At 35.7% G+C, this 12,590-nt stretch overlaps 1 protein-coding gene across 6 annotated transcripts in view; it reads left to right on the forward strand.

Annotated features, from left to right (window-relative positions):
* The window catches only part of cabin1 (calcineurin binding protein 1), a 154,608-nt gene that overhangs the window by 37,517 nt on the left and 104,501 nt on the right, over nt 1–12,590 (forward strand). For all 6 annotated transcript variants that reach the window (XM_089119272.1, XM_039675057.2, XM_039675058.2 and 3 more), the window contains exons 17-23: nt 206–448; nt 1,268–1,421; nt 3,906–4,018; nt 5,311–5,463; nt 10,214–10,420; nt 10,505–10,650; nt 11,965–12,226. In XM_089119272.1, coding sequence (XP_088975398.1) covers nt 206–448; nt 1,268–1,421; nt 3,906–4,018; nt 5,311–5,463; nt 10,214–10,420; nt 10,505–10,650; nt 11,965–12,226 — 1,278 coding nt within the window. The remainder of the gene's footprint in view (nt 1–205; nt 449–1,267; nt 1,422–3,905; nt 4,019–5,310; nt 5,464–10,213; nt 10,421–10,504; nt 10,651–11,964; nt 12,227–12,590) is intronic.

Genomic DNA, 12,590 nt, shown 5'->3' on the forward strand with positions numbered 1-12,590 from the left:
GTGGATCAGTTTGATTCATGTCGGAGCTCAAAATGATAGAGCCAGCATGTTAAAAGCAGGTTATTATTGGAATAATGACTAGCTTTACTCAAAGTGTGCGATATCCCACTTGTCTTAAATGTGACAAGCTTGGCTGAACATTTCCTAAACCCTCAATTCAAGTTTTCAGACACTTAACCTGTTGACTCCACATCCGTCCCCCCAGAGTTCCCTGCTGCGACTGAAAGACTTCAGCTCCTGCTTTGAGACATCTGAAGTGTCTCTCAACGAGGCCATGCAGCACTTGAACTCTTCATTACCCAGCAGCCCCTCTGCTAAGGAGGAGTGGGTTTCCACCATCACGGCCCTGCTGAAGGGCATCGAAATCTGCATCACTGACAAGCCTGAGCTTCTCTGTCTCACGCCGCGCTCCACAAACCTGCCTCGCCTCGCCAACAACCTCATACAGGTCTGTGTGGGTTAAAGGGATCGTTCAGGAAAATGAAAATTAGCCCATGAATTACACTCCCTGAAGCCATCCTAGGTGTATATGACATTCTACTTCACAATGGGAGTCAATAGTGTATCAAAGTCCATCAAAGTGCATCTATCCGTGATAAAAGTGTCCCAAACGGCTCTGCGGGGGTTAATAAAGGCCTAAAAGTGTCCCAAACGGCTCTGCGGGGGTTAATAAAGGCCTAAAAGTGTCCCAAACGGCTCTGCGGGGGTTAATAAAGGCCTAAAAGTGTCCCAAACGGCTCTGCGGGGGTTAATAAAGGCCTAAAAGTGTCCCAAACGGCTCTGCGGGGGTTAATAAAGGCCTAAAAGTGTCCCAAACGGCTCTGCGGGGGTTAATAAAGGCATAAAAGTGTCCCAAACGGCTCTGCGGGGGTTAATAAAGGCCTAAAAGTGTCCCAAACGGCTCTGCGGGGATTAATAAAGGCCTTCTGAAGTGATATTACTCCTTTGGTATAAGTCGACTTGCGTACTACCGTCTTCAGAAGGCCTTTATTAACCCCCGCAGAGCCTTTTGGGACACTTTTATCACGGATAGATGCACTTTGATATACCATTGACTCTCATTATGAAGCTTGGAAGCTTTTTTAAATGAACTCTGATTGCATTCGTCTGAAAGAAGAATGTCATACACACCTAGGATGGCTTCCGGGTGAGTAAATCATGGGCTAATTTAAATTTTTGGGTGAACTAACCCTTTACTGGGAGCGTTTGTATCTACATGATCAGGTTTTAACTACTATGTGTGTGTGTGTGTGTGCTCCTTCTCCAGTTGATAGCCAACAGCATGGTCTTACCTGATGACCCCAAAGAGGCTCATTTCTCATCACTGTTGCCATGGATTCTGCTGTACCACCTCATCAAACAGGAGGAGGCGGCGTTCGACTGCATGCTGCGACAGCACATCACAGACGAGGATGACGATGGTATGAATAAAGGAAGATAATGACATTAAACAGGGCTCGACACCACTAAAGTTGGTCTGGTCGGGGCCAGTGGGTCAAATTTGTATTTTCCCTGCCAATATTTTAAGAAAACCATTATATAAGAGTTCTTGTTGTTGTTTTTTTTTCACGTTGAATTCAAGTAAATAAGGTTATGACACCAACATTTTAGATACTAGTGAAATTGTAATTTCGTTACCACAGCAAACCCTGTTGAAGACAAGTGACCAGTCAGTAGATAAATAAGAATGAATAAACAAATGACTAATTCCACAAATAAATACTACTGAACAAAGATACAAATTAAGGTTTTTCGTACAAATTTATTCAATTTCTGTGCCTGAATACTAAAAAAATATAAAGTAATTAAATGTAAAATGACACCGCATAGTCTTCACTGTATAAATTATATATAGATTAATCCTAATTAAAGTTAGTACTTTGTCTCTTGTTTAATGAACAAATAATGGCAGGTATATTAGACTGCTGTCACTTTAAAGGACAACTTAAGCGCGAAATGAACCTTTGGTCTAATAACACATCGGTACATACTGTAGTCAACCGTTTTCTGAGATTTGTTTTCATGATAAATGAATATAAAGAGTTTCATCTCTTAAAAACTGTTTTAAACTGTTAAAAAAAGACCACAGATCCAGGATATGCATGTGTTTTGTCCCCTCAGCTGTTTACATTCACTTAATGCATACATTAGTCGCCAAAAGTGATGTCCGGAGGGGGTATTTGTTTTTAAAGATCCTAAAAGTTTGATTAAACATTTAAATATGAGGATTTTTATTTATTTATTTATTATATATTTAAAAACTAAGGGATAAACAAAACGCATAACTATGTTAAGCTGTTTATCTGATAAAATATTTAGCCAAAAAAAGCAAACTACAGCTTAAGGGTTTTTTTTTTACTATGCAAAATAATGCATAGAAAAGACAAAAGCTAAGAGGAGAAAGGCATACATTGGCTACAGTATTTTGTTGTTTCTCTCTTGTTTTTGTATAAATATCAACTCCAAGCAAAATCTTTAACCAATTTTTTTATAATATTAAAATAAAGGGTGAAAATCATCACTTTTGGCCACTACTGTAAATGACTGTTTACTAGGATACTCGCTAAGATTTAACACAATCATGTCTTTATTTGTTCACAAGTTTTTCCATACTTCTTGCACTTGAAATCGCTTTAAAATCACTTGAATGTTTAAATTGGCCAGACTTAAAAACCCATGCCAATGATAAACTTTCGCGATGATGTAGCATTGGCCCGGAAAAAGAGAACAAGACAAGGGCTTGTAATAAAACCAGAACCAACATCAGCTTTGGTTTTTTTAGAGATGGAGAACTGAGGGATTTTAAATGTTGTAAAAGCAACACAGAGATTACCATATACAGTGGTGTGAATAAGTGTTTGCCCCCATGCTAAAGTTGTCTAAAAAGAGGAATAAAAAATCAACCCTTGGATATTGATCTTAATGCCATAATTAGAAAAATGAGGAAAACTCCAACCTTTAAGGACACAAATTTTCTTTGTGAATGAATAATGTATCATAAATAAATAAATGTTTTTCCTTAAAATACAGGGTGCATATGTCACGGCCCCCTATGTTAAATTTCCATAGAGTCAGGCAGATTTTTATTTTTAAAAGCCAGTTATTTCATGGATCCAGGATAATATGCATCCTGATAAAGTTCCCTTGACCTTTGGAATTAAAATATCTCCACATCATCACACACCTTCCACCACACCTAGAGATTGGCATGGGGGACTTTCCATAAGATCATCTTTCAATGCAAATCAAACCAGCTATTAGGCTAACTGAAGTAAAACCATGCCAATCTCTAGGTGTGGTGGAAGGTGTGTGATGATGTGGGGATATTTTAATTCCAAAGGCCAAGGGAACTTTATCAGGATGCATATTATCCAGGATCCATGAAATAACTGGCTTTTAAAAATAAAAATCTGCCTGACTCTATGGGAATTTAACATAGGGGGGCCCTGACTTATGCACCCTGTATTTTAAGGAAAAACATTTATTTATTTATGATACATTATTCATTCACAAAGAAAATTTGTGTCCTTAAAGGTTGGAGTTTTCCTAATTTTTCTAATTAAGGCATTAAGATCAATATCCAAAAGATGATTTTTTATTCCTCTTTTTAGGCAACTTTAGCATGGGGGCAAACACTTATTCACACCACTGTATTTTATTGAACAGGTAAACTGCCATATGCAGCTCTAACAGAGTTCATTGAACTGCAGTATTATCATATTCATCCGCACTGTCAAACAAAGCCAAAGCACAACCAAAACAATGTCCTCCCGCAAAATGCATGCAGTTTTTTTTAAACCATAGAAGGCCAAAAGTTACATGGTTTAAGGATAGTGATAACCTTAGTGTGTATTAGTATTTGACAGTGTTGTTGAGCCAGCTGTGTATGTGTGTGTGATCTGCAGAGGACGACACGCCGCTGCTGCCCTCATCCCTCATGCTCCTGAACACGGCACATGAATACCTGGGCCGGCGCTCCTGGTGCTGCAACTCTGATGGCACTCTGCTCAAGTTTTTTGTGAGTGTTTTGTCATGGCGATCTCTCTGGAACATGTTTCTATGCTTCTGTAATCAGGACTTTTGAATTTTGTCATGTGTATTTTATAGAGGCAGACCGATATTAGGCATTTTCCAAACTGTCGGTATCAGGAGTTATAATGGCCGATAAATGAATATTTCAAAAATAAAATAAAAACGGACGAAACACGCTTGAACCATGTCACGAGTGTTGGAGATGTATAGTTTGTCCACCAGAGGGCACTCTACACCGTTCCTGTTGGCAACACTCGTTGAGTTGGTCATTGCTTGAATAACAATTAAAAGAACATCCCCATCAGTTCTCTTAACTCAAATAAGCTTGACAAATTTTGTGACTATCATGTCTAGTTTAAAAATAAATAAATAAATAAAATATCAGTCGATATATCGGAATATCGGTTTTTAAAACCCCAAAATATTTGTATCGGTATCGGCCTTCAAAATCCTTTATCGGTCGGCCTCTATTAATCATTCCTTAAAGGGATAGTTCATCATTTACTCACCCTCATGTCATTCCATACCCATAAGACTTTCGTTCATCTTCGAAACACAAATAAAGATATTTATTAGCCTAAATTAAATCCGGTCATCATATAAAGCGGCCGAGTCTCTTCCGAAAATTTGGACTAAACCGAGTAACTAAACTTTCTGAAGCGTCAACAGAACAGAAATCTCTCAGATTTCATTAAAAAGATCATCATCTGTGTTCTGAAGATTTAAAACAACATGAGGGCGAGTAATTAATGACAAAATTTTCATTTTTGGGTGAACTAACCCTTTCACATTTGACCCTTTTTAAACCGATGTGATAAGAACTTTTTTACATTTATCTGGCACAAAAACAATAAGGGTCTAAATTACAGTAATTCAGGGACAAAATGGATCTTTAACAGATACGTTTATAAAATGCAGCTAACGTATTAAAAAAGTTCAAATGCATTAAACTTTTTTTACACTAACACTTATTTATATACATTACCATTCAAAAGTTATTTATACTTTTTCAAAAGTTTTAATACTTTTATTCAGCAAGGACGCATTAAATGTGACAGTAGACATTTTGTAATATTGAAAAATATTTCTGTTCCAAATAAACACTGTTCTATTGAACTTTCTAATCACAGTTTCCACAAAAATATGAAGCAGCACTACTCTTTTCAACAGTTGAATGGTTGTGTAATCGAGTTAGAAACCGCTATGCGCAGCACTGCACCATTTAGCGAAATATTTTGCCTTCAGTTCAGTGTAGTGATTGTGCTTGTGTGTTTTCAGGTGCGTGTGCTGCGGGAGACGCTCTCAGGACAGGAGAAGCTGCCGTATAAAGAGGATCTGGAGACGGCACTGGAGCAGTGTTTCTTCTGCATGTACGCTTACCCGAGCAAGAAGAGCAAAGCCCGATACCTGGAGGACCATTCTGCCCCACAGGTAATTAGTGTTGTCACGTTACCAAAATTATTGTTTCGATACCGATACCAAGTAGGGATGGGACGGTATGAAAATTTCATATCACGATTGTAGTGTCCAAAATAATCGTGATTATCAATATTATCACGGTTTTTGTTAAAAATGTGTGAAATTGCTCAAAAAGAACTGATGCTCACACTGAAAACATTTCATTTTATAATTGAAAATCAACAAACAACAAATAAAACAAGTCTCTCTATGCAGTTTTTTTAAGCAAGATTCTATTCTATGGCATTTGCTTCTTTATAATGCCCGTCGTCAATAGCAACGCATTATTACACAGCGCACATCAATAACATTCACAACGGACGAGCGCTCTTGTTTCATTCAAATACAACTTGCCGTCTTGCGTCTCCGGTTTTTGATTGTATTGCAAAAATGAAATCAGAGTTGATTTATTGCTTACAGAGTTTGATAATATTGGTGTGATATATCGATTGTTTTTCAAAATGAATTCATAAACAGGTAAGATTTAAAACATTAGCTAATCTCATTATCAATTCAATATGTCCCCGTAATTATGTGGTAAAAATAAAATCGGTTTAATACGTGATGTATCTATACTTTACTATTATCACTCTTAATAATAGTCTTGTTTGAAGTTGTTCGTTCGTCTTTGGCTCAAAGACACTTGCTATAAACTTTTCTTCACTGAAGCTTCACGTCTATTTCAAGTGAGTGACATAAAATGTTTCAACTCAAAACAACATTTCGTGCCCAATTGTTTCCCAGACGTAGTTTTGGTATTGAGGTCAAAGTTAACTTGCCTTGCGTTCGGGTGATGATCACACAAGACGACTCGGCAGATTTGAAGTGTTTCTATTGCAGTGACTTTTTGTTCGGCAGACAAGGTGGCCATCCTCGATCAAGTTTCCCTCAGGACTTTTGTAAAACCCAAAATATGACCACACCTCAGATTTGGTCCTCTTAAAAGGCTGAAAAATCTCCTGAGCACGGTCACTGCCTTCCGCCATTCCTTCTCGAATAGTAATTTAAAAAAATATTGCGTGCTGCGCGCCTGCGTCAGACTGGCCGACAGGATTCAGTGAGTTATTAAAATCGCGATTTTAATGATAATTACATTTTAAACGATAATACTAACCGTCAGTACATTTTATCACGGTTTATAGTGAAACCGGTTATCGTCCCATCCCTAATACCAAGTAAAGAATTGCGATTTCGATACTTTTCCTGAAAAGGAAAAGCATTTCTAACAAGGCGTTTCACATGCACCTCATTTGCGTAGGTCTGTGCTCTTTAAATGCTGTAATAACCTAATATAAATAAATCACTGACAAACATGCACATGCTTTGATTATAATAGCATATAGATCATTTTAGCTGATGTTTTGTATGCTTTATTTTAGCAGCTTGCAAATTATTTATGCTGTCTATGAAAGTTGGGGGGAAAGTTGTACAGCTAATGCAAAAATAAATAAAACATCTCCAGTTAACTAGCAGTTAAATCGTCCTGCTGCTCAGCGATCGCGATCTGTCATCACACACACACCGTTAGAAAGCTCTCTTTCTCCTGTACAACACTGTCGGATCCAAATATGGTCTTTTCCTTTTTATCAGCAACCAATCGTGAAAGTAAAGGGGGGATTTAACTCTAAATACGCAATCTCATTGGCTGATGCTAAATCTTTAAAGCCAGTTTTCTCTCATACTCCAAGTCCGAAATGTCCACTTCAGTTGCACCTGTATACACCAAACTTTCCAGTCTTGTAAGGCAAGGCAAGGCAAGTTTATTTATATAGCACATTTCATACACAGTGGCAATTCAAAGTGCTTTACATGGAAGAAATTAAAATAATCAAAAGAAGTCAGAATAATTAAAACAGTTTAGAATAAAAAAAAAAATCATAATAATAAAAATAAAATACAGTGTCGAAAATAAAATGTATAGTACAGTCGGACGAACAGTGGCACAGTGCTCATTCAGTAAATGCCAGCAATATAAATAAAAACAGTTAAGAGTAAAAATTAAAATAAAATAAAGTAATACCCCTATCTGAGATGGAAGAGATTGAGCTGGTTTATAATATAACTTGTACCTAGACATTTACAGAGGGATTTGTAAATATGTTTTTCCTAGCCTAATTTCTATAACATTTTATTCCCAAAAACATGGCAAAAATATTTTTTTCTGATTTACAGGATAACAAAAGTAGATATGAAGAGTTCAAATGCAAAAGCCTCTAAATGCCATTTGAAATTTTCTTCTTTAATGGTGATTTTTAATAAACTTGTATATTTAAGTTCAGTAATTTCACTTAAATAACAATTAATAGGTAACTATCATTGCCATTTAAGTGAAATCACTGAACTTAAATATACAAGCTTGATAAAAAATGATCATTCTAGAAGAAAATTTCAAATGGCACTTAGAGGTTTTTGCATCTGAACTCTTCATATCCATAAATCCCTCTGTAATTTTTTTCTCATCTAATATGTGAAGAATTTTGAACCTGGCTTTATCCACTACTCAGATTTTGTTTTTAAATATATGCAAATTTGCGCATACTTAATTAGATAATGCCTTATTTTCATATTTAAACATTAAATTACACAAAACTTGTTTTTCTCATCTTAATCAACTGGTAAAGTTTCGTGGTAATATCTGCTAGTTAAAAAATGACCCTCTTCACCTGTAGTGTCTCGCCTTAATAGTGTTGACTTCAGTTCGTAAGTTACTCCCCAACACATCTCCATACTTATTTTGCGTCTGTAAGATCTACAAGCTTTAAAACTGGAGAATGAGCTCTGTCCCCGTGCTAATGAAGGTAGGTGGGTGTTGGACCGGGCGAGTTGGCGGTCTGATTCAGCAAGAATTCGGTGATTGATTATCTTTTGGCAGCAAGAGTCGCCATTGATCATTTAGCCACCCACACACTCCCATTATGCAGCACTGCTCTGCACACAGGAAATGCTGTACACACCATCAAAGTACAACACCGAGGTGTTCTGTACTTATTTCTGTCTCTGGAGGAAATAGAATGTGTGGTGTAGATACTGCTTGTGTTTTTGCAGGCAACTGGCAAATATTGAACTGCGCTTAGACTGTGAGGTACAGGGCCATTTTAGCAAAAGGCAAAAACAGCCGCAAAACTTAAAGTGAATGTTGGGGTTTTTTTTGCTATAGTTGTCGTTTCTTTGCATTTGCAGTAGGGAATAAAATCCATTTATACTGTAGGTTTAAAAATCAACAATTCTCTCCACTTTTTCCTTAATTTTGGATGAATTTAGTGAGTTGCTGTGTCTAGAATATGCACCAAAATGACATATTCTTTCGGGCCTACTTTACAGAATCATTATCAGGTTACAAAATACTGGATCCCGGTTTGCTGAACAAAAGCTAGTTTCCATCCGTAACTAAACTGTATAATCTAGTTTTATTCTCTTTAGTATTAACCACGTTTTGTTTCTTTCCTTTATCTGATCCTGCATTGTAAGTGGTGTTATAAATCAAAACTAGTCAGCTCAATTTTTTTGACCCTGTTATAGACTTAGTTCTCTCAAAAAACATTGTCATAATGGCAGTGGGAAAATAGCGTTTTATTCAGATGGGTAATCGATAATTCTGTCTTTTGTCACTCGTCATTGCGTTCGAATGGTTCTGATAATGGGAAATGTCTCAGCGTGGAGGATATTATTGCACGCCTGTCGTCGTTCAGATTACTGTGCGGGACAAAAAGAGCCTGTTCCAATTCACAGATTGACAGAAATCCAGTCAAAACTTTCCATTCTTGTGTGTACAGCTAAATCTCATTGAGAAGTACATGCAGCGTCCAAAATTAATATAGTAAAAAGTGATGGAGAGAAAATAATTAAATAATAAAATAGTAATTTAAACGTTGACTAAAATAAAATTTCTATAATTGAAAGTAAATGAAAGCTAAATGTAAATATAAAAAATAAATAAATAATGAAAACTGAAATTAGTATGTAAATTAAAAACTAGTCATTTAATTGTTGACTAAAATAAAATTGTTAAAATTGAAAGAAAATGAAAGCTAAAGCTAAATAAAAATATTAAAAAAAATGAAAACTGAAATTAGTATGTAAATTAAAAACTAGTAATTTAAACGTTGACTAAAATAAAATTGCTAAAATTGAAAGAAAATTAAAGCTAAATGTAAACCTTAAAAAAAGAATGAAAACTTAAATTAGTATGTAAATTAAAAACTAGTCATTTAATTGTTTACTAAAATAAAATTGCTAAAATTGAAAGAAAATTAAAGCTAAATGTAAACATTAAAAAAAGAATGAAAACTTAAATTAGTATGTAAATTAAAAACTAGTCATTTAATTGTTTACTAAAATAAAATTGCTAAAATTGAAAGAAAATTAAAGCTAAATGTAAACATTAAAAAAAGAATGAAAACTTAAATTAGTGTGTAAATTAAAAACTAGTCATTTAATTGTTTACTAAAATAAAATTGCTAAAATTGAAAGAAAATGAAAGCTAAAGCTAAATAAAAATAATGAAAACTGAAATTAGTATGTAAATTAAAAACTAGTAATTTAAACGTTGACTAAAATAAAATTGCTAAAATTGAAAGAAAATTAAAGATAAATGTAAACATAAAAAATGAATGAAAACTGAAATTAGTATGTAAATAATACAAAAATAACACCGTTGACCCTGCTTACATGGTACCATCTAAAAGTCTGCCTCTTTCCATCTATCTTCCACTCTCTGATCTAGGTGGAGCTTCATTGGAGCGATGCCATCTTTATGTTTGAGTACTTTAAGCCCAAAACCTTGCCAGAGTTTGACAGCTATAAGACCAGCACTGTCTCAGCTGACCTTGCCAACCTGCTTAAAAGGCTTTCTGGAATAATCCCACGCAATGACGGCCCCACACTCTCCGTCGACGAAGTGTCTGCTTATATTGAGGGAGGTGCTGTCAAGGTATGAGCTCGATGACCCTCGTCCGTTCATCTAGATCTGTTTTGTCTGTTCATCTGTCACTTAAAGCATTTCTCTTTGTCCAAGGTGCCAGCGCTTCCAGAAGGTGCTTCCCCGGCGCCCCCTGTGGTGAACGAGCTGTACTACCTGCTGGCGGACTACCACTTCAAAAACAAGGAGCAGTCGAAAGCCATCAAGTTCTACATGCACGACATCTGCATGTGCCCCAACAGGTCTGCTAAAATTGTACATCCATGTGTGTCCTTAAGTCTTAAATTCAGTTTGAAGAAATTTAGGCCCATAAAAACTCCCCAGAAGTCAATAATTTTATCTCTTAAAATTCGTCTTTGATCACCAAAATTACATTTAAAAGTTTTTTCGTTGAAAACAAATTTCTTCATGCCTTTAAAATAGCTTGAATGTAACTTTACACGCTTGTCTCATTTAGTATACACAGTTCTATGAATATGCAAATGAGCCCCGCCTCCACTCACTCACTCAGAGATCCACTGGTTGACGATCACACGTTGATCTGATTGGTTACAAGGTAGTTTGTGACGTCACTCAGAAACACCAGCAATTTCAAACCGTGTTTTTGAGAGAGGATAAAATAATCAATGCTGTTGTCTTATGAATTTACTAGGGCTGTGCAAAGATTAATTGCGATTAATCGCATCCAAAATAAAAGTTTGTGTTTACATAATATATGTGTGTGTGTGCTGTGGATAATTATTTTGTATATATAAATACATATGCATGCATGTATATATTTAAAAATTATTTGCATGTAAATACTGAATATATATATAAATATTTTATACTTAACACATTTTCTTAAATATATACATGCATGTGAGAGTATTTATATATACAAAATACTTATACAAAGCACACAGAAATATATTATGTAAACACAAACTTTTATTTTGGATGCGATTAATCGCAATTAATCTTTGCACAGCCCTAGAATTTACACATGGTTTGTCTTAAAGCAGATTAAAAACACCACATAGACATATAAACAACATTAAAAGCTGGATTTTCAAATATTTAAATATTTCAAATGTTTTAATTGTCATCATATAATTCTATTACTGGTATATTAAATATCATAATATAATTATAAGTCTTAATTTCAGAAACAGTAAAACATGGATCGCGATATGGATTTATGTGAATGTTAAACTTTAAAAGGCGATTATTTAATTGTAAGCGCTGAGCATTTTAAAGTCAAAACGCATCATTGTTGCGCGTTCTACAGACTCTGTTTCAAAGCAGTTCATAATTATGACTTTGTTTTACTATATAGTGTTTATATTGGACTTTCTTTTTCCTGCTATATTTATTATACAATCCATAAAATGGTTTGGTAAAGTTGTATAAATTATTGTTTTTATAGTCACTTTATGGTTTGGATATATCCATAGAGTTGCTCTACACTGCTCATACGGTTTTCCTTTTTATTTTACTTAAAAAAGCCCTAATTTTAACCTTGCAGTGACCCTTTGAATGCGGACAGCCATGTTATCTCTCCATCTCTCATGTAGGTTTGACTCATGGGCAGGCATGGCCCTGGCACGTGCCAGTCGCATCCAGGACAAGTTGAACTCTAATGAGCTGAGGAGTGACGGACCCATCTGGAAGAACTCTCTGGCTGTGCTGACCTGTTTCAGACGGGCTCTGGAGATCGACGCCTCAAACCTCTCCCTGTGGATCGAGTATGGTACCATGTCCTATGCCCTGCACTCCTTCGCTTCCAGACAGCTCAAACAGTGGAAACGCGAACTTCCCCTGGACTTGATCAAACAGGTACTTCTGTTTGTATATTTAGGCTACGTCTACATTAATCCACATACATTTGAGAATGCGTTTTTATTTTGAAACGCTCTCCGTCCACGTTTTTCTTTTTTTTCTCTCTCCACGTTTCAGTGTGGGTGAGAAACTTTTGAAAAACGCTAAACTCACCTTAAAGGAGTAGTTCACTTTTCAAAAAACTTTTGCTGATAATTTACTCAGCCCCATGTCATCCAAGATGTCCACGTCTTTCTTTCCTCAGTCGAAAAGAAATTAAGGTTTTGATGAAAACATTCCAGGATTTTTCTCCATATTATGGACTTCAATGGGGTCCAAATGATAGTTTTAGTGCAGCTTTAAACGACTCCAGACGATGAAT

This window comes from Pimephales promelas, chromosome 14, assembly GCF_988280905.1.
Source record: "Pimephales promelas chromosome 14, fPimPro1.hap1.1, whole genome shotgun sequence".
NCBI lineage: Eukaryota > Metazoa > Chordata > Actinopteri > Cypriniformes > Leuciscidae > Pimephales > Pimephales promelas.